The 25373-nt window shown below is 44.9% G+C and overlaps 1 protein-coding gene across 1 annotated transcript in view; it reads left to right on the top strand.

Annotated features, from left to right (window-relative positions):
- The window catches only part of MTR (5-methyltetrahydrofolate-homocysteine methyltransferase), a 96446-nt gene that overhangs the window by 40696 nt on the left and 30377 nt on the right, over positions 1-25373 (top strand). Inside the window, exons 16-22 of the mRNA XM_080823745.1 lie at positions 11036-11215; positions 13182-13298; positions 13587-13727; positions 19436-19525; positions 20998-21150; positions 22931-23038; positions 24171-24271. Of these exons, the coding sequence (XP_080679871.1) occupies positions 11036-11215; positions 13182-13298; positions 13587-13727; positions 19436-19525; positions 20998-21150; positions 22931-23038; positions 24171-24271 (890 nt within the window). The remainder of the gene's footprint in view (positions 1-11035; positions 11216-13181; positions 13299-13586; positions 13728-19435; positions 19526-20997; positions 21151-22930; positions 23039-24170; positions 24272-25373) is intronic.

Here is a 25373-nt window from a genome sequence, read left to right as displayed (position 1 = left end):
TTTTTTAAAGATTTTTTAATTTTAGAGAAAATGTGAGTGGGGAAGGGGCAGAGGGACAGAATCCTCATGGCAGACTCCCCATTGAGCACAGAGCCTGACCCTGGGTGATCTCATGACCCTGAGACCATGACCTGAGCTGAAACCAAGAATCAGATGCTCAACTGACTGAGCCCCCCAGGCGCCGCTATTAGTGCTATCTACCTCATATGATTTTTATAACTATTTTTGTATCTGTTCAATATTTTTTAAAAAAACAATGAAAAAAACTCCATTCCTTGTGAATCAGCCCCCTCTGGGAATCTCATAATAAGTTGTTACGTAAGGGTATGTGTTCACACTTACTGTAGTTCTCCAGTAGCAAAAAATGGAAAGTAGTCTGGATTCTTTAATAGGGGAATGCTTAAATTTTTACAACATGCCACACAGAATACTGTGTACCCCGTAAAAAGGATGAGGTCATGGAACCATGGATACAGTGTATTGAAAAATGGAAAAAAAAGGTGACATGATTCTGGTTTTATTTAATAAGGAAAGAATTATATGTGTGTATGTGTGTCTGTATAAGCAGAGAAAAAAATTGCTAGTTAACTGGAGGGTAGGGATGGTTTCAGATGGGGACATACACACTTCTTTTATATAATTGACAAGCAGTGGGATTATATGTCCTTTTTCTTTCTCTGCTTTTTGTATTTTTACCCTAAAACTGTTTTTAACTAAAGGGTTATTGTATTTGTACAAAAGATGTATTTTCATCAGGAGAGAAATTCAGATAATCCAGAAGAGTGCAGAAAAGAGAATTTTGATAATGAACAGGTATTGTGCCTTTTTACTCATACCAAGCAGGCAGTTCACATATTAAATCAGCTTTTCCTCCCAACGTTTAAATGTCGGGTGTGTATGATTCTTATTTTTGTATTGCGTGCTCTTGAGTCCCTGTTGTCACACAGGTAGCAAGTAGTAGTTGCTAGGATTTGAGCTGAGATCTGCTCTTCTTCAGCACAGTGAAATGACAGTTGTTTCTGGTTTTTTAGTAGAATAAATGCGGTCCGCGAATACGCTGATTCATTCAGCCCTTTGCCCCTGTGCCGTGGCTTTCCTCGTCCGTTCATGGAAGCGGGTCTGCTAGGTCACGGGGCGTGCGTGTGGAACACTGGGGGCCCACGCTGTTAAATCGTGCTTCTGCGAAGTTGGTACCCGGCCCTCTTCCACTGCTAGTTCAGTGTGGTGGGACCTCTTGATATAATTTTTATTTTTCCCTCGGATGTCTCTGTGGGGAGTTACAGAGACAAATAGTTCTGTGTGGCTCTTTATGGAAAACAGAAGCCTGCAGCCCTCCAGACTCCCAGATGCACCCGCCATCAACTTTGTCATCCTCTCCTTACAGCATTTACCTCCTTATCTCCAAATCCCAGTGTCGGCTGTTACTCATTGCCTCTCTGTAGTGGCCACGGATTTGGCATTTTTACTCTCCTCTCCCCCCACTTCATACATCTTTCCTTTACTCCCCCCACCCTCCCAGTACAGTTAATTTTAGTTGTAACTATTTTCAGTGCCCACATCACTGAGCAGCGTACAGGCTGAGACAGTGCGTGCCAGCTCCTTGTCCTTTCCTGCACCCCGAGAGCAGGACTTTCTGTCTGCCTTGTTTCTTAACAGATTGTAAGCTCAGAATACCCCCACTTGTGTACCTTTCCAGTATCCAGCCTATCCCGCCACACTCAGTAGACGGCCATTTTGATTTCTTGAAGAATTCTCCCTCCTGCTCTTCTAACACAGTCTAGAAGGCTGCCCAGCTGGCCCCTCAGCCATCATCCCAGGGATTCTTCTCGCCCGTCTTGGGTTTTTAGATCTCATAAGGTCCTCTTTCTAGGCTTAATCTCTCATTTGGTCGAGTGTGTCCTCTGTCAGCTGCCCAGGAAAGAAAACATGACAGTAAATATTTTTGAAACCTTACATGTCTGAAAGTAGCTGTATTCTACTTGGGCACTTAGTGGATAATTGTATGGGTCTCGGAGGTACAAGCTTGAAAATCATTTTGAATTGTTTTCTAGTTTCCACTGGTGCTCTTCTAACCCGTGGTTCTTTTTTGCGAAACCTATTTAGTTTCCCATCTTCTGGATGCTTTTTGGACCTTCTGTGTCCACGGTGTTCTGAAATCACTTGACGATGAGCCATCTGTTATGTTGGGCAGTCACTGGGCCCTTTCATTGGGGAAACTTGTGGCCACGGTTGTGGCAAGTCTTCTGGAGTGTTTTTTTCTTCTCTTTTGACATGTGTGGCATTCAGATATTAGATGTTTTGGAAAGCTTGCCTAATTTTCTTTTCCTTCCTGTTTTTTCAGCTCTAGCATTTTGCTCTGCTCAGTGTGAGATTTCTGCACCTACATTTATTCTCCAAATCCTCTGCTGAGTCTTTCTTCTTTTGCCAGGAGCTCTTTGTTGTTGTTGTTGTTGTTGTTGCTGTTATCCAAGTATTCTTTTAAAAATCCATATGGAAATCTGTTATTGTTTGATGGAGGCAGATGCTGGCCTTAATTCTTTCAAATATATCTTGAGCACCTGGTGCATTCCAGGTCCTGGGGAGATAGCAGGGAAAAACCTAGTCTCTGTCCTTGTTTAGTTTATAAACAAGGGCAAAGGGAGTAAGAAACAGAAAACACAGATCACACACATCATCTGACCCATATAGATATATGTGGATAAACTTGGGAATAACTTGGGAATAACTTTGTACCTGGATGGGATTTAAAGCAGGGAGGTGACTGTAGAGCAGAGGTCCTGGGACCATGGCATCTTGGAGCTGCAGCGCTCGGGGCTGGGGAGAAAAGGAGACACCATCATCATCAGAAGAATTTGAGGAAGAGCAGCCTCTTTGGCAAGAGAGGAACCAGAAGACAGGGTTCACTTGGAAGCCAAGAGAAGAACAAGCTTCGAGAAAGGCATGAGGAGCTATTTTAAAGAGCTGTGGTAGATCAAGTTGGATGAGACAAAGAATTTATCAGTATTTAGAAATGGGGTAGTTTATGATCTTGCGGTACTGTTTCCAAGGAGATGAAAGCCCAATTGGAATGGGTTCAAGAAGGACTAGGAGAGCTGGAGGCAGCAGGTGTAAACATCCTTTTCTGAGGAGTTTTGCTGTAAAAGGGAACAGAGAAATAGTGTGGAAACTAGAGATGGCTAAGAAGTTAAGGAAGGGAATGTGTGTGTGTGTGTGTGTGTGTGAGAGAGAGAGAGAGAGAGAGAGAGAGGAGAGAAAGAGGGAGGGAGGGAGGGAGGATGGGTGATGCGATAGTCTGTGTCCAGAAGCTAGTGATGAGAATGATCTGGTAGAGAGAGAGAGGGAAGAACTGATGCACCAGAGAAAGGGGGCGTTTGCTAGGTCCGTGACCTTGTAGTTGGAGGGGGACAGCAGTGAGCATGGTAGCGGAGCGGGAGACAGTTTGCTCCCACGTCAGGAGAGAAGGCGGAGTGTAAGAGGCACCCCAGGCGGTGTGCTGGTGGGAGTCCATAATTGCTTCTGTTTTCTCAGTGAAGGTAGGAAGCAAGGTCAGCTCTGAGAAAGAGAATGCAGTGTTGTGAGCTTTGCCTGTCTGTGCTGCTTTACTAGGAGTGTGAGGCGGGAACACTCCTGTGGGGTTTTGGGGGTGAGACCTGACTTCATTAATTTTTTTTTTCAAATTTTAAATTCCAGTATGGTTAGCACACAGTGTGACATTAATTTCAGGTGTGCAGTGTGGCGATCCAGCAGTCCTCTCAATCACCCGCTGCTCGTCACAACCCATCACTGTGTCACCCATCTCCCCACCCGCACCCCTCTGGTGACCATCAGTTAATTCTCTGTAATTAAGGGTCTGTTTCTTGGTTTGCCTCTCTCTTTTTTCCTTTGCTCATTTGTTTAGTTTCTGGCTTCAGGAATTTTAAAGCCACGGAGGGGATGTATACTCTGGTTGAAAACCACCAGCAGGGGGGATCTCAGTCCTCTTAGCAGCCACCTGGGGTAGCTGTCTTCCCATTTTACAGTGAGGCAAGGTCAAATGGCTAGGACATGCCGGAGCCAAGTTTGGATCCCTGCTCTGCCAGTGTTCAGACTTTTGCGTGTTTCCAAGTCCTGTGTAATCCCCATGCTTTATCTGTTAGCACTGCATAGTGTTTGATCCTCTCTGAGAACAGGCCTTCCCAATTTAGATTGGAATGTGATTATGAAGAAAAAGCAAGTGTAGGGAAAAAAATTTTAACTTGCTAGTTATGGAAGAATGCACATTAGAGCAATATTAAGGTAGTGTTTTATCCATACTAAGTTAGTAAAAGCAAACTTAAAAATGATCAAGATCTGTGCTGGTCCAGCAGTAGTAAATAGAAAGCTTATTCATTCTAGAGCATAGACGGTCCTTTTGAAAGACACCATAATACCTGCCAAGAGACATAAAAATGTTCCTACCCTTTGCGCTAATGATCTCATTTCTGGGAAATTATCCCAATAAAAGAATTCAACAGCGTAAGAATGCTATATATGCAAAGATTTTTCACCAGCTTTACTGAAGAAAAAACCAACCTAAATGCCCAACTGGAGAGAAATGCTGACTTAGATTACATCATTCTGTTAGAATATTATTCAGAGTATTCAGATATTAATTTTGAAGATTATGGAGCAGGATGACAGTGGTTATAAAATGTAAATAAAAATATAAAACCAAAATTATTTATACACTGTATATGACTGTAAAAACTACACTTGATAAAGACAGGCAGAAAATGCTGTAAAGGGAAGTAATTGCTAGAATAAGGTGGTAGAACTGAAAATCCCCTTTATTTTATTTAATTTTTTTAAAAGATTTTGTTTATTTATTTGACAGACAGATCACAAGTAGGTAGAGAGGCAGGCCGGGGTTGGGGGGGGGGGGTGTGGGAAGCAGGCTCCCTGCTGAGCAGAGAGCCCAATGCAGGGCTTGATCCCAGGACCCTGAGATCATGACCTGAGCCACAGGCAGAGGCTTTAACCCACTGAGCCACCCCGGCACCCCTGAAGATCCCTTTTAAATTCTGCTTTTTCTGTTATAAAGTAAGTTTTTTATATGACTGTAGACCTAAATGTTCACTGAAGGATTGTGGTGAGCAGTTATAAAGAGCCAAATTAAAAGAGCAAAACAAAAAAATTCACGTATTTGCAAAGCTCAGAAACCAACAACCCAGATATTTTGGTATAAAGGCATGTCTTCTGTCGATGAGCTCTTGTCACGCTTTTGGGTGTAACAGTCAGTTAAGAACCAGAATTCATTTTGCGTGCATGACACGGTTGCTTCTTAGGAGAATGCAGCTCTCTCAGATGGAAACCACCGCTGCACCTGAGCAGAGCCGAGGAACTCACGCCTGCTTTTGTTGCACTACCTGGTCGCTGATTTCAGTTTATGTTTTTGATTTGTGTTGCAATGAAAACTGCCAACTCAGCCATCGGTGGCAGAGGGGACTGGCCTGGAACTTCTGCAATAAAGGGCGAACAAGGAAGCATTTCTCTGTCTTCTCCTAATGTCAGTGGTTTTGATCACCTGTTATTTTCTTTTTTAAGGTTTTATTTATTTATTTCAGAGAGAGAGAGGACACAAGTGGGCAGAGTGGCAGAGGGAGAGGGAGAATTCTAAGCAGATTCCTTGCTGAGTGTGGAGCCCGGTGCAGGGCTCGCTAACCCAACCCTGAGGTCATGACCTGAGCAGAAGTCAAGAGCTGGATGCTTAACTGACTGACCTGCCCAGGGCCACCCCCACCGCTGCCTGTTATTTTAACTCTAACAAAATACTCAACACCTTTATCATTGAGATTTCTACAGGAAAGTAACTTTATTCCTACTCATTTAATTTTCCTTTTCTAATTGAAATGATTATATTATATGATAATTTTTGATAATGTAACATTTCTTGGTATAATTATCACATGATAGAATGGGCTGTATCATTTTTGTTTGCACCTATGCAAACTGTATAAAAGAAGAATCAGTATTCTGTAAATGCATCCATAATATTCAACACATTTTCCTATTTTAAAATGATTTGAAAAGTAATTTTCCAATTTGTGGAGAAATAAAGCCCCATTGAGATGCTGATTAAAATTTCATTAACCCTAACCTAAAAATAACGCTATCTTGGCAATATTTAGGGTCATCATTCAGGAGCATGGTATGTCTTTCCAGTTACTATTAATCAGGTTTTATAGTTGTTCTTAAATAGGAAATCTCAAGAACGTTCCCAGGTATTTTGTGTTGCTTTGTTGTGGTGGTGGTGGTTGGATGATTTTTCCTTTCATAAATATTTTTCCTTTGGTAGTGATTTTTTTAGATTTTTATTTGGTAATGGCCTCTTTCTTGAATTTAGATAAATTGATAGTGTTTTTCAGTTGAATGTCTTGTATTTTCCAGGAAAATAGCACCTTGGTATCATAAATAGTTCTATGAAATGGAAGTAATAGTTTTTAACATTCCCTTTATTTTTACCCTGCTAAAGGCAGTTGGCCCACACCCAGGAGCTGATTTTCATATGTTCTCCTCTGACCTTCTGAAAATCTGACCTATATTTCTGCATTTCGGGTGCCTCCTTTTTAGTGGCTCTAGAGAGGTCCCCATTCCCTGGCTAAGCTTACATGGTTATTTCTATTCTTGGGCTTTGCCTTATGAGACGGACTACAGATCATAAATTATTTTTTTAAATTTATTTATTTAAGTAATCTCTAAACCCAGCGTGGGCCTCCATCTCACGACCTTGAGATCAAGAGCTGCATGGTCCTCTGACTGAGCCTGCCAGGCTCCCCAGATCTTACATTCTTTGTAAGAAAGAGGTTTCTCCAGATTACCTTCGGAGGGGGTCTTTGAGGTATTCGAGGGATAGGGGACCTGCAGGCACTCAGTCCCAAGACCCCCACGGAGCCTGGAATGTTCACTGACCTCACAGCTCAGCCTACAGTTGGTGTCTCTCCTCAGCTCAGGCTCCTGGCTTCCCAGAACATGCCTGGCATTCCTCTTCGTGAAAGAGAAGATTTGAATGGGGTCGTGTACCCCCGTTAGGGTATGGTGCTTCTTCACCTGGGCACTTCTGAGTAGGGTTTTGCAGCAAGCAGCCTCTGCCTAAGATTTCTAGAAAAAAAAAAAACCATGGGTAGGATCAACGATGGTGACCATGCAAATAAGCCTGGTTTCTGATTTCCTCATTTGCTGTGTCACCGGTGGTCACAACTGAGACCCTTTTCTCCTCCCTGCTGTGAGCACAGTATGGAGAGCGCATCTCAGGCTCGTTTCCCTGTCCGGCATCATGTCTGTTCCTGCCTGCTGCCCAGAGTCCCTGCTGGAACATGAACTGTGCCAGGGGCGCCACCTCCCTCTTTCAGGTGGAGAGCGAACCAAGGGGCGTTCCAGGTTGGCCTTGCATTTCTAGGGACCCCAGCTCACTCTCCTACTCTGCTCTAAACTTCCCTCTTCGGCGTTTTTCCTTTTGACTTGTCGGTGCCCTCCTGATGGTGGCACAGATGTCCTTTCCGTCACTGCTGTTGGGGACTTGGTGGCAGCAGAGTGGGCCTCCTGCAGCGTTCCGTGGCCCATGTGAAGCTCATTGGAACCTTTGATCTACCTCGCAATTGGTCTTGTGCTTTCCCTTTTCCTTGTCAGGCTGCCTTCCTGCAGGATCTAGGTATCCTCCTCCTCTTCTTTCTCTTTCTCCCAGTATCCACCTTGATGAGTCAATCGGAAATTGTCTTAGGTTTATCTTCTTTTTCCCCCGAGTGTGATATTCTGGCAAAGCCTGACTGTTGGATTTCTTAACTAAAGCTTCTGCCTGCTGGTGGCGGTCTAGCTTCCTGAAGCTCAAGAGTAAACTGGGTAAATCGTAGAATCATAAAAGGTATTTATTCCGTCTTGATCCCCAGATTTGTGGTGTTGTCTCTCAGGTTTTCTTACAGCTTCACCTGAGAAGGTCGCGCCTCAGTGACCTGGCCTCCATCCTGTCTGTATGTTAGAATCACTAGGTGCTCCTAAAAACGCTGTTGCTTACGTCTCTCCTCAAGATCCTGGTCTGTCTGGGTCTAGGGCGCGGTCCAGGTGTTAGGACACAAGCAAGAAGCCCTCCAGTGATAATGTGCACCCATGTTGAGAGCCCTTGCGAGTAGAGGAAGGCTCCCATTCTGTGCTTTCGTGGACCTCTCTTCTGGTCTGTGGGATCCTCAGGCATGACTGAGACTCACCGATGGGCGTATCTCCTAACCCTAGCCGAGGAGCCCGACAAAGAAAAAGTTGGCAAATCTAATGTGATATGACCTGCTTCTGGCAGAGGCCTGTCCCCTGAAACTGTTCATTTTGAGATTCTTTTGTTCATCCAGCAGCAGGAGTTGTGTGTCTGTTAACGTGATAGTCACTCTGTTAGGTGCTACAGGAACAATTTGACAAGGCCCCATCCTTCTGGGGCTGATGGTTGGTGATTCTGTTCCGGCCCTGTGAAAGGATTTCTGTCCTGGAAGGACCCTCCTCCTTGTGGCTTCTGTGATGGCTGGACTTTCCTGCTTGCCTATACAGAGCATTCGTGGCCTGCCAAATGAGGCCAGGTGTCCTTCGTGGCTGGGAGAAATGAGCAGGACCTTGATTTCTTGACCTACCAACCAAACTAGGATCTAAGAAGCTCTAGCAGCTGCTGTAGGTCCAAACCCCTGTACCTTCTCTCTTAGGGAGCTTAGCGGGGCCACTGAACCTGGAACCTTGAATCCTCACATGGCTGGCTGGTGAAGGGTGAACTGAAGTCGAAGACTAAAGGCATCCCTGGGTGACTGCTTTCTTGTGGGCCCACATATTGCTCTTACTTAACCTTGTCACTCTCACTGAAGGAGTAAGTAGGTTGTTAAAGAAATTCAATTGGGGTGCCTGGGTGGCTCAGTGGGTTAAAGCCTCTGCCTTTGGCTCAGGTCATGATCCCAGGGTCCTGGGATCGAGCCCTGCTTCGGGCTCTCTGCTCAGCAGGGAGCCTGCTTCCCTTCCTCTCTCTCTGCCTGCCTCGCTGTCTACTTGTAATCTCTGTCAAATAAATAAAAATTTAAAAAAAAATTCAGTTAAGGAAGATGAGAGCTTACCACCTTCCCTAAAGCCTGGAGCATTAGGGCCGCAGAGCCCACTCCTGTCACCCTCTCCTTCGGCCCTTTGGTTTGCTATGCCCTGGGGGCACTGACCCTGCCAGGCGGAATCTAACCCCACCAGCTGCAGGAGGCAGGGAGACATAGGAGACTGAAGGGAACAGTTGAACGGATACCAGAGTAGGTAAGCTATTGGAAGCCTAGGTGTAAGAGTGAGCTCTTCGTGTAATTCAACTACTGTATCTTTCTCTGGAAGGTGGTGCCTCCTTATAGACCTGGAGCTACAGCAGTGTCCCCCTGTCTGTGCACTTGCCTGGAGAACTGTCTCTGGGAGGTCAGTGTGTGTGATCAGGACCGGAGTCTTCCCCATGCACTGTGTCCACATCCAGCCACGGGCACCCTCCTTCAAAGTAGTCAGTTTGGAAATTCAACACGCGGTTCAGTGGTCTTGGCCACTTTTCAGGAACATTTTGCACGTCTGTTCAGAATTGTACGTGACTTAGTTTTTTGGAGCCACTCTAGTGCTAGCAAGTGTTCAGCTTTTCTTCAGAGTTTTTCTTCAGATTCGATTTTTTTAAAGAGTATTTATTTATTTACTTATTTGAGAGAGAACAGAGAAGGGAGAACGTGAGGCGGGGGAGGGGCAGAGGCAGAGGAAGAAGCAGGCTCCCCGTTGACCAGGGAGCCCGAAGTGGGACTCGATCCCAGCACCCGGGGATCATGACCTGTGCTGAAGGCAGATGCTTAATTGACTGAGCCACCCATGTGCCCCAGATTTGATATTTATACAAGAAATCACTCAGAATGTAATTTGTTATGGAAGCCCTGGGTTGAGATAGTAAATTTGATCTGAAAGTCTCCTTGACAAAGTTCAAAAAGGCTTTGAGTAAAAGCAGCAAGCGTTCATTCAGTGAATGGTATTGGGTACTACCCTGGGCAGGCGTGTGGCTCTAGGCTTGGGGGATGGAGCAAGATGGGCATTCTGGCTCAACAAGGTAATAATAAATAATAAAACAGATAAAAAATAAGTTGCCAAATAAATGCAAGTTCTAGAAAGAGAGGTACCTTAAAGAAGACAGAGGAAGCAGGCAAAATGGCAGAGGGGCTGGTTGGAGCTGGTGAGTGAGGAAGGCCTTGCTGGGAAGAGCCATCTGGGCAGAGCCATGAGTGACGTGTGGCATGCAGTCCCGGCGTGTCCTGAGCAGTGGCAGCAGTAAATGGAAAGGCTCTAAGGTAGGAGGAGCTTGGCAGGTTTCAGGAACGTCAGAGGAGCATGGGGGAGGGTAGAGTAGAGGAGGGGCAGGTAGTAGGAAATCAAACTGCAGATGTGGGCCCTGATTCCAAGGATGAGGGGGAGTGACTGGGAGTTTCAGTCTTTGCTAGAGTCAGTCCCTTGCCTTGCAGTGTCATTATGTTGAAGAGCAGTACTAATTTACATTGGTGTCTTGAGGTCCATGTTAATTAGTTTGTTTTGGGGAGGGTTGGGAAGAAGCTGGGGGCATATCCTGGAATCCTTGTGGAATATCAGAGCAGGAAGCTCAAGAAGCCTGTGGTAGTGTCGCCTGGGTGAGGTGTGAAGTACTGCGGGCAGATCAGGACAGGAGGGGTGCTCATTTGTTAATTGTTCCTTAGGAGCATTTGAATTTTTATCGCGTGTGTGTATTTTTTACGAAGCCTGTGTATTCTTTTACCCATCTGTGTGTGTAAGGTGTGATTTTCACAGAAGCAGTGTAGCTGTTGTGCGGATGAAAACACAAAGTGACTTTAAATCGTCTCCTCCTCTGAGATACTTTGATAAATGCTGAGAGGCTGCTTGGCGTTTGGATTTCTATGAAATCCAAGCATTGATAGTTAAGTGCCTTCAAAAAGTGAAATGTGCTTCTGTTTTCATAGATAACACTTCATTTTTCTATTTTAAATTACATCCTTTGCTCCTTCCCCAGGCGACAGAAACAGACACCAAAATCAGAGTGTGCATGCGGGCGTACCATCTACTCGTGAAAAAACTGGGCTTTAATCCAAATGACATCATCTTTGACCCTAATATCCTCACCATTGGTACTGGGATGGAAGAGCACAATTTGTATGCTGTTAATTTTATCCACGCAACAAAAATCATTAAAGTAAGTGTGGATGTTTTCTCTCTTCTACTCAGAACATCACTCAAATTTATCTCATGGCTCCAGTGAACAGTTTGAGCTGACATACCTGTTTATTGCCTGGGAATGTTGACAGTTTACTCTTAGGTAGAAAATTGGTTTTCTGAAATTTAGGGCCCATTATTATTTTTCTTTGATGTGATGTTTTATGCTATGAAGTAGAACATAGATACTGGAGAAAATATATTAAAAATATAGGTATAATAAATAATTACGAAGCACATAATAGCTTTCACTTGGGTTATGAAACAGAACATGCCTAGCCCCTGTGACTCTCCCTGTCAGATTACACCCTCAACTCTGAATTTTGTGTTGAAATCATCAGCCTGTTTTATGATAATGCTTTGTTTTCTTTTCTTTATCATTTTATCGCGTACATACACTCTGAATTATCCATGGATTTTGTATTTGTAAATTCACCTATTTGCTAAAGTTTGTGACCCCCAAAATCAATACTCTTGGTGCTTTTGCAATCATTTGTGGACATACCCACAAGCAGACAGGTGAAAATTCGAGTGGCCCAACCACCGTGTTCCCAGAAGAGGTCAACAGACTCCACGGCTTGTTTCAGTTCTCAGTCTTTGAACGAGTGTCCAGTGAATGGTCTGTGTAGTGCCATGTTTTTCACAGTTTTGAGCTTTTCCTTGGTAGTTTATTTTCTGTCTTAATGGCCCCCAAGTATAGTGCTCAAGTGCCTTCTGAGGTTCCTGATTGCAGGAAGGCCTCGACGAGCCTTACAGAGAAAATGTTTGCCGTTAGATAAGCTTTGTTTAGACGTTAGTGGTTGAGAGCCAGTTGGCCATGAGCTTAGTACTAGTGAGTTAGTAGTACTTGTTAAACAAGATGTCTTTACACAGAAGAACACATAAAACAAGTTTCTGTACTGATGAGTAGGTGAAAATTGTGTGACCAGGGGTTCACAGAAGCATAACTGTTTTTCCCCTGAGGAGGGGTGGTTCTCAGTATTAGCAGGTTCATTGTTCATGGTGACTTTATACAATATAACTACCAAATACTGAGACTCGGCTGTATAAACAGTGCGGCTTAGTTTGGCCAGTTTTGAGCTTCGTATAAATAGAGTCTCAAGATTCTCAGGCCTTTTTGGCTTACCCAAACTTACTTAAAAAATTCAGCTCTGTTGTAGCTTGGATTTTGTTCATTTTTATGAACATACAACATTTTATCATGTAACTTTTCTACAATTAACTGTTCTACTGTTGATAGACATTTGGTTTGTTTCCCATTCGGGACAGTATGAGCAATGCTGCCGAGATCATTCTGGTATGTGTAACTTGGGTGCACATGCCCGGGTTTCTTGATACCATATACCCCAGACATGGGATGGTTGGGTCACAGCAGTAGGTGTGGCAAGCTGTATCCCTAAAGCTTGAGCTGCTTTGTACCTTAGCTGACAGGAAGTTTCTCAGGTTCTCACTGCGTGCTAATGCTGGACATTGTCGTGAGGTGTTCTGGGAACCTTAGTTTCATTCTGTCCTCTCAGAATTAGTCAAGTTTATGGTGAATTAGCGAGTTGGTTCATTTAGGCTACAGAGAAGCCTTTGACTGAATGACAGACTACTCTCTGTCTCTGTGTTGTTCTTTCTCTGTTATATATTCAGCAAATATTTTCTGGCACACTCCCTAGGTACCATGGCCTCATCAGGCCCATTGTAGAGATCTACAGAGTTAAGGCGGAATTTTTTATTTTCCCTCAGGGAGATCAGAGTCAAGTAGGAAAAACTATCTACAAGGCAGTGTTTTTGCGATGCCATAATATGGCAAGTTTTGGTCTCTATCTGGCTACAAGAAGCTCAGAATTATGTCAGACTGCATGTTTTTTACTTACCCCCTGATATATAAAGCTTGAGGGATGGGATTGCTGCTTTTGGCAAAACAGGGAAGTCTTTTCACATTTTTAAATTTTTGCTAGGAAACCCTACCTGGAGCCCGAGTAAGTGGAGGTCTTTCCAACTTGTCCTTCTCCTTCCGCGGCATGGAAGCCATCCGAGAGGCAATGCATGGGGTTTTCCTTTACCACGCAATCAAGGTACAGTAGAACACCTGTGTGCCCTTGGAAAGCAAGTTTCACTTGGGACAGGGAGGGATTTGCCCACTTTGGCCTGCAGACTGAGTCTGGCCTGCTGCCAGTCTCTGTGGAGAACATCTTATTCATGCTTTATATGCTGTTCTTCGTGGCTTTTCTGGGACAGTTGGAGAGCCGAGTAGCTGGGACAGAGACCGTGGCCTAAAATACTTTCTACAGAAAATGTTTGCTGACCTCTGATGTAGCATATACCTGGAAATTCTCATTTTTTTTCCTTTTTCTTGCCCTCAGTTTGGTATGGACATGGGGATAGTGAATGCTGGAAACCTGCCTGTGTATGACGATATCCACAAGGAGCTTCTTCAACTCTGTGAAGACCTCATCTGGAATAAAGACCCTGAGGCCACGGAGAAGCTCCTGCGCTATGCTCAGGTAGAGAGAAAAGTGTTCTGACGAGGGCTTGACCTGCCTTCGAACTTCACCCCCGTAGTTACCTGACCTCCGTTGTAGAGCAGGAGCAGGCATCCAGTTCTGTCTTTAGGTCCCTGAAGATTTCTGCAGAGAGCCCCAGAGAAGGCATTTTAGTTACGGGTGAGGGAGCAGAAGCAGGGGCATACCTAGCCTGCCTCAGGATCCTAATGTCAGTTTTTTTTAATGTATCTGAAATTATAAAATTAATTTTGTCCCATACTGAAGTCACACATAGTAATTCTAGAAAATTTACAAAATATAGGTAAGTAAAAAAAGGAAATAAAAGTCACTCAGAATCCTGCCACCAAAAGTTAACCACTGTTGAGATTTTGTTATGACCTTCCAGTCATGGTTTTGGTTTATTTTCAGAACGATTGTGTCCTCACAGCTGTGTGCACCCACGCTTACATACGCACGCATGCTCGGATACAGTTTTACAAAAACAGACCTCTGTTCTAGATGCTTTTTAACCTGTTTGTCTAGCAGTATACTGGAACACTTTTCCATTTCATGAGATGTTTTTCTACCTCATAATTTTTTTTTAAAGATTTTATTTATTTGACAAAGAGAGATCACAAGTAGGTAGAGAGGCAGGCAGAGAGAGAGGAGGAAGCAGGCTCCCTGCTGAGCAGAGAGCCCGACACGGGGCTCGATCCCAGGACCCTGAGATCATGACCTGAGCTGAAGGCAGAGGCTTTAACCCACTGAGGCACTCAGGTGCCCCCTACCTCATAATTTAAATGAACTATTTTGCATTTCCTTGTGTGGCTGTGTTACTACGTGGCACCCATTGCAGTGTGCTTACATTTGTTTATGTCGGGATCTGGTCCATCCGTGGCAGGGTTCCGTAGGTCAAGGCTTGGGGTCTATGCACATTTGATCTATAGAAACGAGAATATGATAGTTAATTCAAAAATGGGTTTCTTGTCTCCCCCTTTACTATGTGTCGGGTAGTTACAGGTGCATCAAGCATCTGTCATGGGGCTGCTTCCTGGAATTCTGTTTCAGGAGAGATGAGATCTTTACCTGAAAAGAACTTTTTAATTTATTTCAGAAAGCGATGGCAAATGAAGCCGTTTGTCTCGCGAAGCACGCGGAGAAAGTGGTAGAACACTTTCATGGATGTTGTCCCCTTTGTTAACGTTTTCCATGCTAAAATCTGAATATAACTGGCAGAGATGTTCACTTGTCCTCTTCCATCGCAGAGTGAGTGCTGGAGTGTTCTGGAAGAAGGCTAGGACAGTTTACGGTTAACCGCATCCGTGATTTATCAGCTTTATGGGTGACCAGACCTAAATTTCTGAAATTGCTGTAGGCTCAGCGAGGCTGATGGAGATCAGACTATGCCGGTGAGCACAGGACCCTCCTCCCAGTTCCTTAAAAACTTTCTGACTTCTCTCATGGACCCAGGACAGAATGTCTCAGGCCTTGATTATTGCAGATATAATCACGTTCTGCTTCTCGGCTCATTGCATAAGAGCTGTCTCTAGAATTTTTCCCCCTCTTTCCAGGGCTGTTTCTGCTCATGACAATGTACTTAGCCCCTGAGTGTGGAACGCTACCCCATTTTCTTCTTCACCTATCTTCCACCCAGTGGAATAATAACTCAGACAGGTTCTCTTGAAGGCCCAAAGGGCATCACAGCTTCTATAAACATGAAGTCTTACTAGAGAGTTCTTAACCCACACAGCAGAGCATGGTTTCAGTTTTCTCTCCACTCCCCCACGTAGGAAAAAATTGGGCTCCTTCATTGGAAGACTGTTCTCATTTAAGGTGTTGTTGACTTTGTATTTTATGTTAGTCATTCTTTTGGGTCTTTTCACTGTTAGCGTTTTTTTTAAACAAGTTTTTGTTTTTGTCTTGCTGAGCTGTCAAAAGGTTTTGCCCCTAGGATGGACACAGCCAAACTGAGGGAAATCTTAATAGCAATATCTAGAGCTTAATAATCCATCATATGAGAGGTTCCTCCCTCTTAATATAACCACAAGGACTTACTACAAGCCATTGACCCCTCCATCAAGTAGGCTGTCCACATTCATAGTGACTTCTGTCACCATTTAGGGAATTAGTACCCAAAACAGGCATACTTTCGTAAGCCCCAGGAGTGATCAGCTCTGTAGCAGTTTCTAAGGGTATCCCGAGGGCAAATGGAACGTAAAAAGCAGTGAAATTAAGAGACAAATACGGGGTGAGGATTTTTTTTTCTTTGTAAGAGAATGATTATCTCTTTTTGTTATTAAATGATGAAGTCTGCACCCAAGTTTCCTGTGTGATCCATATTGAAAAAGTGGAGGTGCGCCTGGGTGGTTCCATCAGTGAAGCGTCTGCCTTCAGCTCAGGTCATGATCCCACTGTCGTGGGATTGAGTCCCGCATTGGGCTCCCTGCTCCGCGGGGAGTCTGCTTCTCCCTCTCCTTCTGTTGCTTCCCTTGTTTTTGTTCTCTCTCTCAAATAAATAAAATCTTGAAAGGTGTAAAGAATCTTGTCTCTGATCTTACTAAACTCTCTAATCCTACTTTGGGGGAGTTAATGGCTTTATTAAAAAAATAATTATTTTAAATTTGGCACAGGCTGACCTGTGATAAGTAGATTATTTTTGGTAATGAAAAGTTCCAGGTGTCATGGTACGGTATAATTTCCATGGAACTCCATGGAAATCTTTTCTTTCCTTTTTTCCCCATGGAGTTCCTTTATTAAGCATTACCCTAATAGAGGTCATGACCCTTTTGGCCTGGAAGGATCTCTGCTCCGAATACGGTGACTCCTGAATGACCTTGAGTTGTGAGAATATTCTTGATACTTCTGTGGGAGAAGAGTTATTGGATCCTTGTTGGCCTTCATCTTCCTCACGTTATTCTTTGTCTTTCTCTCGAGCAGTTTACTCCCCTTGGTGCCTGTCCAGCTTTTCTGTATGTCAGAAACAAAGCACAGAGCCCCACGGGGACTCTCTGACAGGGAATCTGGTCTCGAGCAGTCGTGACAGAGACAAGGACAGCCAGATGGACGTGACTGTTGGTGGGTTTGCTCCATAGCCTTGTGTCTGATGAGCACCCAGGGTCCCCGCCCCCCACCCCGGGCAGAGTTTGCAGTTAGATCGTGGAGAGCCTTCTCGCAGATAACTAGTTGGAAAGCAGGGTACTCCTGAAATAGCAGCATTCAAATGTGCCTTTTAAGTCTTGATTTTCTGAAGCACGGTCATCAGGTGGGGAAGCTTACATTGGTTGCAGCCACCAACATTTGGGCGAAACCTTCAGTGAGTGGCCTTCCCCAGCTCCTCAGTGGCCACCGTTCGTCCTCATGTAGGTCCTGACCGCTCCCTGCCCCAGGGAGCTTCCCATGAACTCGCCAGATCCTTCCTCCAAGAGTGTTTGGAAGCCTGTCCTGTTTTCATCCTCAGACTCCGTCCCACCCGCAGGAACTGCTGGGCGTGCGGGCTAATAGAGCACACGATGCATTGCATGTATGGAGTCAGAGCATCGTGAACTTCAGAAAGGCTAGAAGGGCTTTCTTTCCTCTTCTCTTTTTGGTTTTCTTTCTGCAATGCCACGCGGCTCTGATTGGACTTTTCCTTCTTTATGGCCAGATAGCATTACCTTGTATGTGTCTATACCGCATTTCCCAAATCTGCTCGTCACTCATGCACGTTCAGGTTGCTTCCTTGCCCAGCTGCTGGCAGTAATGCCGCCACTCATTCTTCTAAGGTCACCAGCTTTAGTTTTGCTGGTAGGGGAGGAACCCTTGTGCCATCAGTCTTGCTGGTAGCACCCCAGCCCTGCAGTTCTGGGGGCTCTCCCCGGGTCCGTCCTCCTTTCTGTTCTAACACATTGTCCATTACTTAATGTCCTTATGCTTGTCTTCTTCTTTCCTTCCTGTCACCACCACTGTGGCCCAGGCCTTGATCACGAATTATTAAAATCTCCTCCCCTTCTGGGATGCTCTTAAAAATACTGCTTTGTCATTCTGCAGCTTCAGAATTTTGCATTTGGTCCTGCAGTCCACGCCCCGCCCCCCAAATGCCTGGAAGGTTAAATCCAAATTCGATAGCATGGATTTCTGGTGCTCTGTGACTTGGCCTCCACTATCCTGCATCAACATGGCTCCAGAAAATCTGGTTTTGTTCAGCATTAAACCACTCAGCTAGTATTTCCTGAAGTCTTGTTCCGTGCTGTTCACCTCACCAAGCATAGAGGATTGAACCAGTAAGAGAAATGGGCCCCTCCAGGGTCTACGGTTGAGTGAGGTGTATGAAAATGCTAGAGGTGGTTGTAACCCAGTAGGGTCGGTGCTGGGGTAGGATGAGTGCATGATGCTGTGAGAACACACAGGAGGGCCACTGAACCCAAAGGTAGAGGTGGTCGGGGCGGCCTTCCCAGGAGGGGTGCGAGTCAGGGGAGATGTGAAAGCTAGGTGGGACTTAGCCAGGCTGGGCTGTGATGTCGGAGTGCAGAGCTGGTGGTCCTGACGGGCCGGGGGCATTTGCATCTAGCCGGGGACAGCATTTGGTGGTGGTGCTGAGTTAAACATGTGTCACATGAATGAAGGTGGAGGCCCAGAGGTGAAAGGGATGACAGTGTGGGAAACGGAAGTGTTTGTGGTGACTGAGCTTGCTGGATATAGCAGAAGATGAAGCGATCAGAGAAAGCCAGGTTGGGGCATCGCATGGCAGAGAGCAGCCTTGGAAAGGAGTCTGTGGCATGGAAAAGTTACCTGTCCTGGGAGAAACAGGACCCTTCCAATGACTCTTGTCATGTGGGGTCGAGTGATGAGATTTGCCCCTCTGGTTTCTAGTTTAGTTTATAGTGCAGAAGATACACTGCCATTGGGGGGTGGATGGGTACTGAGAGCAGCTAGTGGCTTGGGCCATGTAAGCATGGAAACAGGGCGGGGAGGAGTCAGAGGAGATGTAGTCAGTTAGGACTCGGTGAGTGACTGAACGAGAGGAATGACGGGGTATTAAAGAATGCTCTGTAGATTTTCAGTTGGGGCGAGTGATGCCACCAGTTGACATGGAGAGAACAGATGAGGTCATGTGGTTCCCTTGGTAGGCCGTGATCATGGCACTTTCTGTCCCTTTGCTGAGTCCGTCCACTTCTTCCACGTCTCTCCACCCTGGTTTGCGATGGTGACTCATTGCTCAAGGTTCCCGGTCCAGTTGGGATCACGCAGTATAGTCTGTGTTACCTGCTCATTCCGCCCCCGGCATGTGCCTTCTCTGCTGTCTTGCCTCTCCACCTCCCCCAGGAAGTGCCAAGTCCTTGAGGGCGTAGGCGCATCCTGCAACTCTTGGATGCGCACCCTCTCATGCCGTCTGCCTCCAGCCGCCAGCTCTCTGTGCGTATTTGTGGGTGATGATGCCGCGTGTGGTGGGCCCTGGAGGCCCTTCTCATGGGGGGAAGAGCTTCTCTTACTGCCCTTGAAATCCTTTGTTTGATGTCGTTAACTTATGGGAAAGGAAGAACAGGGTCTTGCTGTGTCCTTCTACTACAAGGTCAAATCCTGAAATACCTCCTTGTCTCTGCTTCCCACAAACATTTATTGAGACCTTAATTCATGCTGGATGCTCAGCTAGGCGCTGGCTGTATATGAAAAGAATAAGGCATAGGATTTTGCCGCTACACAGTTCAATGAAGGCCTGTTATACCCATCTGTCTGTCCTAATTTCAACTCAGACACATGGCAAAGGAGGAAAGAAAGTCGTCCAGACTGATGAGTGGAGGAATGGCCCCATCGAAGAACGCCTGGAGTATGCCCTTGTGAAGGTGAGTTGTGGGAGCCCTGAGGGAGTGTGAACCGACAGCTGGAGGCGCCTTGTGCTTGCCTCGTGCAGTGGCTGGAGGGGGCAGTCCCTAGAACAGCCCCAAGGCACCGTGGGCCAGGTTTGGAGATATTTTTGGTTGTCACAGTAAGGGATGGGAGGTGTTCCTGGCATCCAGTGGCTAGGAGTGCTGTGGGCATCCCATAGTGCATGGGACAGGCCCCACGTGACAGTTGTTCAGCTCACAATGTCCTTAGCGCCAAGGTTGAGAAATGCTCTCCTGGACCAAGTTGCTGTCTTTTGATCAACAGGCAAGTCCTGGCTCTTCTGCTGATAATTGGGATTTTTTAAAAAGATTTTATTTATTTGTCAGAGTGAGGGAGCAAGCACAAGTCGGGGGAGGGGCAGAAGGAGAGGGAGAAGCAGACTTCCCACTGAGCAGGGAGCCCGACACCGGAACTCGATCCCAGGAACCTGAGATTATGACCTGAGCCGAAGACAGATGCTTCACTGACTTAGCCACCCAGGCACCCTGATAATTGGGATTTTAGACAACATAATCTCTTGGCTTCAGTGTCCTTATTTGTGGTCTGGAGAATTTCAGAGTTCTCTTTTTTTGGCTCTCAAATTTAACTTTTAACTTCTTAAAACTTTTGAGATTCACATATTTGAAGTTGTGCAATGTCAGCTGCATCCAAGGGTCCTTGAACTGGGGACACGGGGAATTAGGGCTCAATCACTAAAGGCTAGAGAAGTCTGCAGAGGCTTCATGGGTTTGAACTTCACCTCAGGGTCCTGGCCATTGTCATCCTCCCACCCCCCGACCCCCCACCGCCGCCTTGGAGCTTCCTAGTGACAAAACGTGCTGATGTCACAGGAGATCTTTAATAACGTATACTCTGCTAAACCCCTAAGATGCGAGAAGTGTATTTTATGATGAATTTGAACTTTACTTACTAGTATTCCTTCTCTCACTGATAACTCATTTTTACTGAGTACTTCCGTTGTATCGTTCCCCTGGCTAAGCACTTTACATAGGGCATTTCATTTAATCCTCAAAATAACCACCTGAGGCAGGAAATGTGTGACATTTTAATTTAGGAAACTGAGGCTTGATTAATTGCTTAGATTACTGATAGGAACCAGGATTTGAACCCACATAATCTGATTCCAAAACCTGTACTCTTAAATGTTTCCATGATTCATTCTTTATTGGCTATTTGGACTTAAGCCGATTTTTAATGTGATTTTTTTTCTAACTTTTTTTTTTAAAGATTTCATTCATTTATTTATTTGACAGACAGAGATCACAAGTAGGCAGAGAGGCAGGCAGAGAGAGAGAGGAGGAAGCAGGCTCCCCACTGAGCCGAGAGCCCGACGATGAGGGGCTCAATCCCAGGACCCTGGGATTATGACCCAAGCCGAAGGCAGAGGCTTTAACCCACTGAGCCACACTCTAACTTTTTTTTTTAATAGGGTATCGAAAAACATATTATTGAAGATACTGAGGAAGCCAGATTAAACCAGGAAAAATATCCCCGGCCTCTGAATATAATCGAAGGGCCTCTGATGAACGGCATGAAAGTTGTTGGTGACCTTTTTGGAGCTGGAAAAATGTTTCTACCTCAGGTTGGCAAAAGATGGGGAAGGGGAGGAGTAGTTTTTACAACCTAAAAAAGAAGACTTTGTCCTTTAATAAATAGTAAGTTCAGGTATATTTCTCAAGTTTTGATTTTGATAAGAGCTCATGGACATTTGAGATCAGGTCATTCTTTCTCTAAATGTATCAGGAGTAGTGTCTGGAAGGTCCGTCTTGAGGGTGAGTGCCGGCCCGAGGTCATCTAGAAACCATTAGCATTCTGATCTGCGCGATGGATGTGTGTCCCATCCCCTAACTCCCAATGCCCATGTGCTCTTCCCTCAAGTTACAGTAAAACCCAAGATGTGTGTGAAGTTCATAGCATTCGCTTTTGATTCACCAGCCAGTATCATCTTTAAGGATGCGTATTTTGAACAAATCATCCCCACTTAAAATAGTGATATACATTACGATGTATCTTTCAAGAAAGCCAGAACTCTCATTTTGATTTATAGGAGCAACTGGCCATATCGGTGAACAAACTTCTCTTGAGCCGTCAGGGTTAGGACGGTGAGGCAGACACAAAACGTGAAGGCCCTAGTTTGGTTTCTGTTTGTTTTAATTACTCATTCTAAGTCAATTGCCTGTTTCCTTCATAACATTCACCCCCTTTTTAAAACAGTTTTATTGTTTTATAATAAACATACGACAGAGTTCACATACGTAGAGTATACGGCTTGATGAGTTTTAACACGCATGCGCCAGTGAAACTCTCCCCACACTCGAGATAGAAACGTTTCGTTGTCATGCCCTCTTAATTTCCTCCAGCCCATGGCAATTCCTCGGTCTTAGTTCTTCATGGTGTTGACTTATTTATGGTGTTTTGAGTTAACATCAGACATAGAGGCAATTTGCAAATGTGGTTTGAAAAATGTCTTATATCCCTCCCCCAACCTCTTCTCCTCACCTGAGCATTTTTACTGGAGTCTCACGCAGTTAGCAGCCCCTGGAAGTTGACATCGATGTAATGCTGTTAGAGAAGCACTTCATTCAGACTTCACCAGTTTTCCCACTACTGTTTTCTTTGTATTCCAAGATCCAATGATGCTTTTTTATCCTGCCTTCCTCAGTACAGTACAGTTATTATGGACACTATCCCTGAGTTTGAGTTTGTCTGATGTTTGCTCATTTTTTGGCAAGAATAAGAGTGATGCTGTGCCCTTCTCCATGGATCATATCAGGAGTTCCAGAATGTTGCTGTGTCTCATTACTGATTATATGAACTCTGCTCACTTGGTTAGCAGTGTCTGCTAGGTTTCCTACACTCTGGATTTACTTGTAGAGAGAAACTTGGAGACTGTGCAAATATCCTGTTTCCCGTCATACTTCCACCTGTGAATTTTAGCATACGTTGATGAATTTTGTAAAAGGCTCTATTCTTGCTTAAGCAGGAACCTTAATTATAAGTGGATTATAATGCTAGGGATCGAGAAGAGAAGGCTGAAAAGGGGCTCATGGTGGACAAGGATGCCTAGAACTTGGAGAAGTGATAGACGGCCTTCGAGGCTGAGAAAAAATAAGTAAGAAAGACAGAAAGACAAAAGTAAGAAGACAGAAATCACAGTGTGCAGTTCCTAGTCTTGTTTTCTTTCTGCTATGCCCTGTTCATTGTCTTTCTCCACAAGGAACTTGTTCCTTATCTTGTCTGCTGTCAAAAGTGGACTTCAGTGGTCAAAGCTTGCATTCTTGATTGATGCTAAAATTCACAAGTGGGCAATAGCAACCATTCAGGGTCAGGTAAAGATGCCTGACTCCATGTGTTTTTCCTAGGTTATAAAGTCAGCTCGAGTCATGAAGAAGGCTGTTGGCCACCTTATTCCCTTCATGGAAAAAGAAAGAGAAGAAAATAAAATGCATGCTGGCACAGAAGAAGAAGAGGTAAGTCATTTTGTCCAGGCCACTGGGCCCTGTGAGGAATTGATCTCAGAGACTTATGGGGGTGGGGTAGGGACCACGGTCTTGGCTATGCTTGTCATTGAAGGTAAAATCGAGCAACAATCTGTTTGACCAAGTATCAGAATAACCTGTGCTTTCCCTTTGAGTGTGGCTTTATGAATTTTTAATATGAACATAGTTTTTGAGACAGAGCCCATGATTTCAAATCAAGTTTGTTCATTCCTCTCCTCGCCATTTATAGAGCTCCTGCTATGTGCTGGGCACTGTGCTCCATGCTGTAGCTATAGAGCCGGGTCCCTACCCTTGAGGTAATTGAGTGATATTTGGCTTTGGGAAAACCTCTTCCCTGATTTGTCTCTGCATACTGGTAATGTCCTTGGCACTGCCTCTGGATCCAACTTAATTCCTGTTGGCTGTACCACCAGAGTAAATCATTAAGCTTTGACCTTGTTTAGCTCCTCGTGAGGCTCAGCCGGCTTTGGCCTGTAGGATTCTGAATTCTCATATTGATGTGAGCTTGTGAATGGCTCTGACAGACATAGAATCCCACTTGCCTTGTGTGCCTTTTTCTTTTCTTTTTCTTTTGAAAAAATGATTTATTCTTTCATTCATTTATTTATTTGAGGGAAGGGATGCCCACAGTGCATAGCACAATGGTGTTGAAAAAATAAACTACGATAAAATGCCCCTGCACTGGGCTGTTGAGATGGTGGTTTGGGTTCTGATGGGACCTGTGCACTCACCAGCTTCTCCCTCTGTTCCCTCCCTCTCCCCTTACTGCTCACGTAAATCCTTGTCAGACAGCATTTTTGCAGTTAAGGATTATGTTCTTCAGCTATGGGACTGTTTTGTAGTTGACATAACCTGTTCCTTGAGGTGATGGAAGCCCCGGTTGACACTCCCTGGGCTAACCAGTGAGGCAGGCCTCCTTCAAACAGCTAGGGCCAGCAGCTTTCTACTGGCAGAGCACATGACTTAGGTTCTAGGTCTGTTTTTGAGGTTGTCTCACTTGTACAACAGTGCTTTTCGTGCCAACACCTGTCTGGCTGCAGGAAATTAGGGGATCTGCTCTAAGTGAGCGTGGCGATGCTCAGCTGTGTGGCTTTCTCCCTAGGACCCTTACCAGGGCACCATCGTGTTGGCTACCGTGAAGGGCGACGTGCATGACATAGGCAAGAACATAGTCGGTGTGGTCCTTGGCTGCAATAACTTCAGGTGAGTTAACACTGACCTCTTTCAAACCCCTTTTGTATTTAAAAATAAAAGCATTAACAGGCTGATTCTTTGTTGGTCAGGAAGGGTAGGGTATGGCCGTGGATATTGTAGGTGATTTTTAATTTCTGTTTCCTGACTGTTTTTTACATTTTCTGTATTGAACCACCTTTTCAGATGAAAGAAGGTAGTAATTAATCTGTGATCTGTGTGGTAAGTACAAAAAGGACAGTAAAGGCTATTCCAGCAGGGTCAGAACAACCAAGAGCTTCTTGAGGATTGACCTTAGGCCAAGACTCTAATGAACATTGGGCTCCTGCCCATAGCCAGTGGCATGGAGCATATTCTGTTTTTCTTCTCAGTAAACTGCCATGTTTTAGAGCCGAGATCCTGGAAGACTTCAGCTCGGTAGGGTTTATAAGAAGGCTTTGACTGTACAATTCTCTCTTCCCTCTGCTTAGAACAGGACCATGCATCCCTCTTGGAAATGATGAAGCTAGATTTTGAAATGTTGTATAGAAGAAAAGCCTCTGGGTGATATATCTCATTAGAGTGAATAGTCAGCTCTCAGTTACTTCTGTTGAGAGCTGATGACCTATTGTAAGTGTATGTTTTGCCCAGATTTTGACATATTCTTTGTGAACAGAAGCCTAATAGAACTAACGCCTTCTCTGGTCCATGTCCAGCCACCAGTTCTTTTGAGTCACGGACTTCTTTCTGACGTGCTATTTTATCTGAAGCAGGGAGCCATGGCTGCAGGGCATCTCTACCCCTCACAGGCGTCCCCTGCTGTCCCATGACAAGTCCCCATTGGGCCCTTCCCTCCTCTCGACTTGGTTAACCATCTCTGCTTTCCAGGCCAATTGAATGCATCCAGGCACTCCGGAAGGCTGGGGTTGGAGGATCTGGGTCAGGATCTCACCTTTTGGCCTCTGTCTTCACAGGTGTTTCCCTTAGCTGCCTGCCCACTGTCAGAACACTTAGCACTATCTTCTCTATTCCTATTCTAGGAATATTGTTCTTGGAATGTATTATTTTTTCAATGATAAATGTATTAGAGATACCACAGAGGTGGTTGTAATGAGATTTCACCCATAAAATAAGT

This window comes from Martes martes (assembly GCF_963455335.1).
Source record: "Martes martes genome assembly, chromosome: 14".
Classification (NCBI taxonomy): Eukaryota; Metazoa; Chordata; class Mammalia; order Carnivora; family Mustelidae; genus Martes; species Martes martes.
Note: the sequence above shows the minus strand (reverse complement) of the source record. Positions and strands in the feature narration are given on the sequence as shown.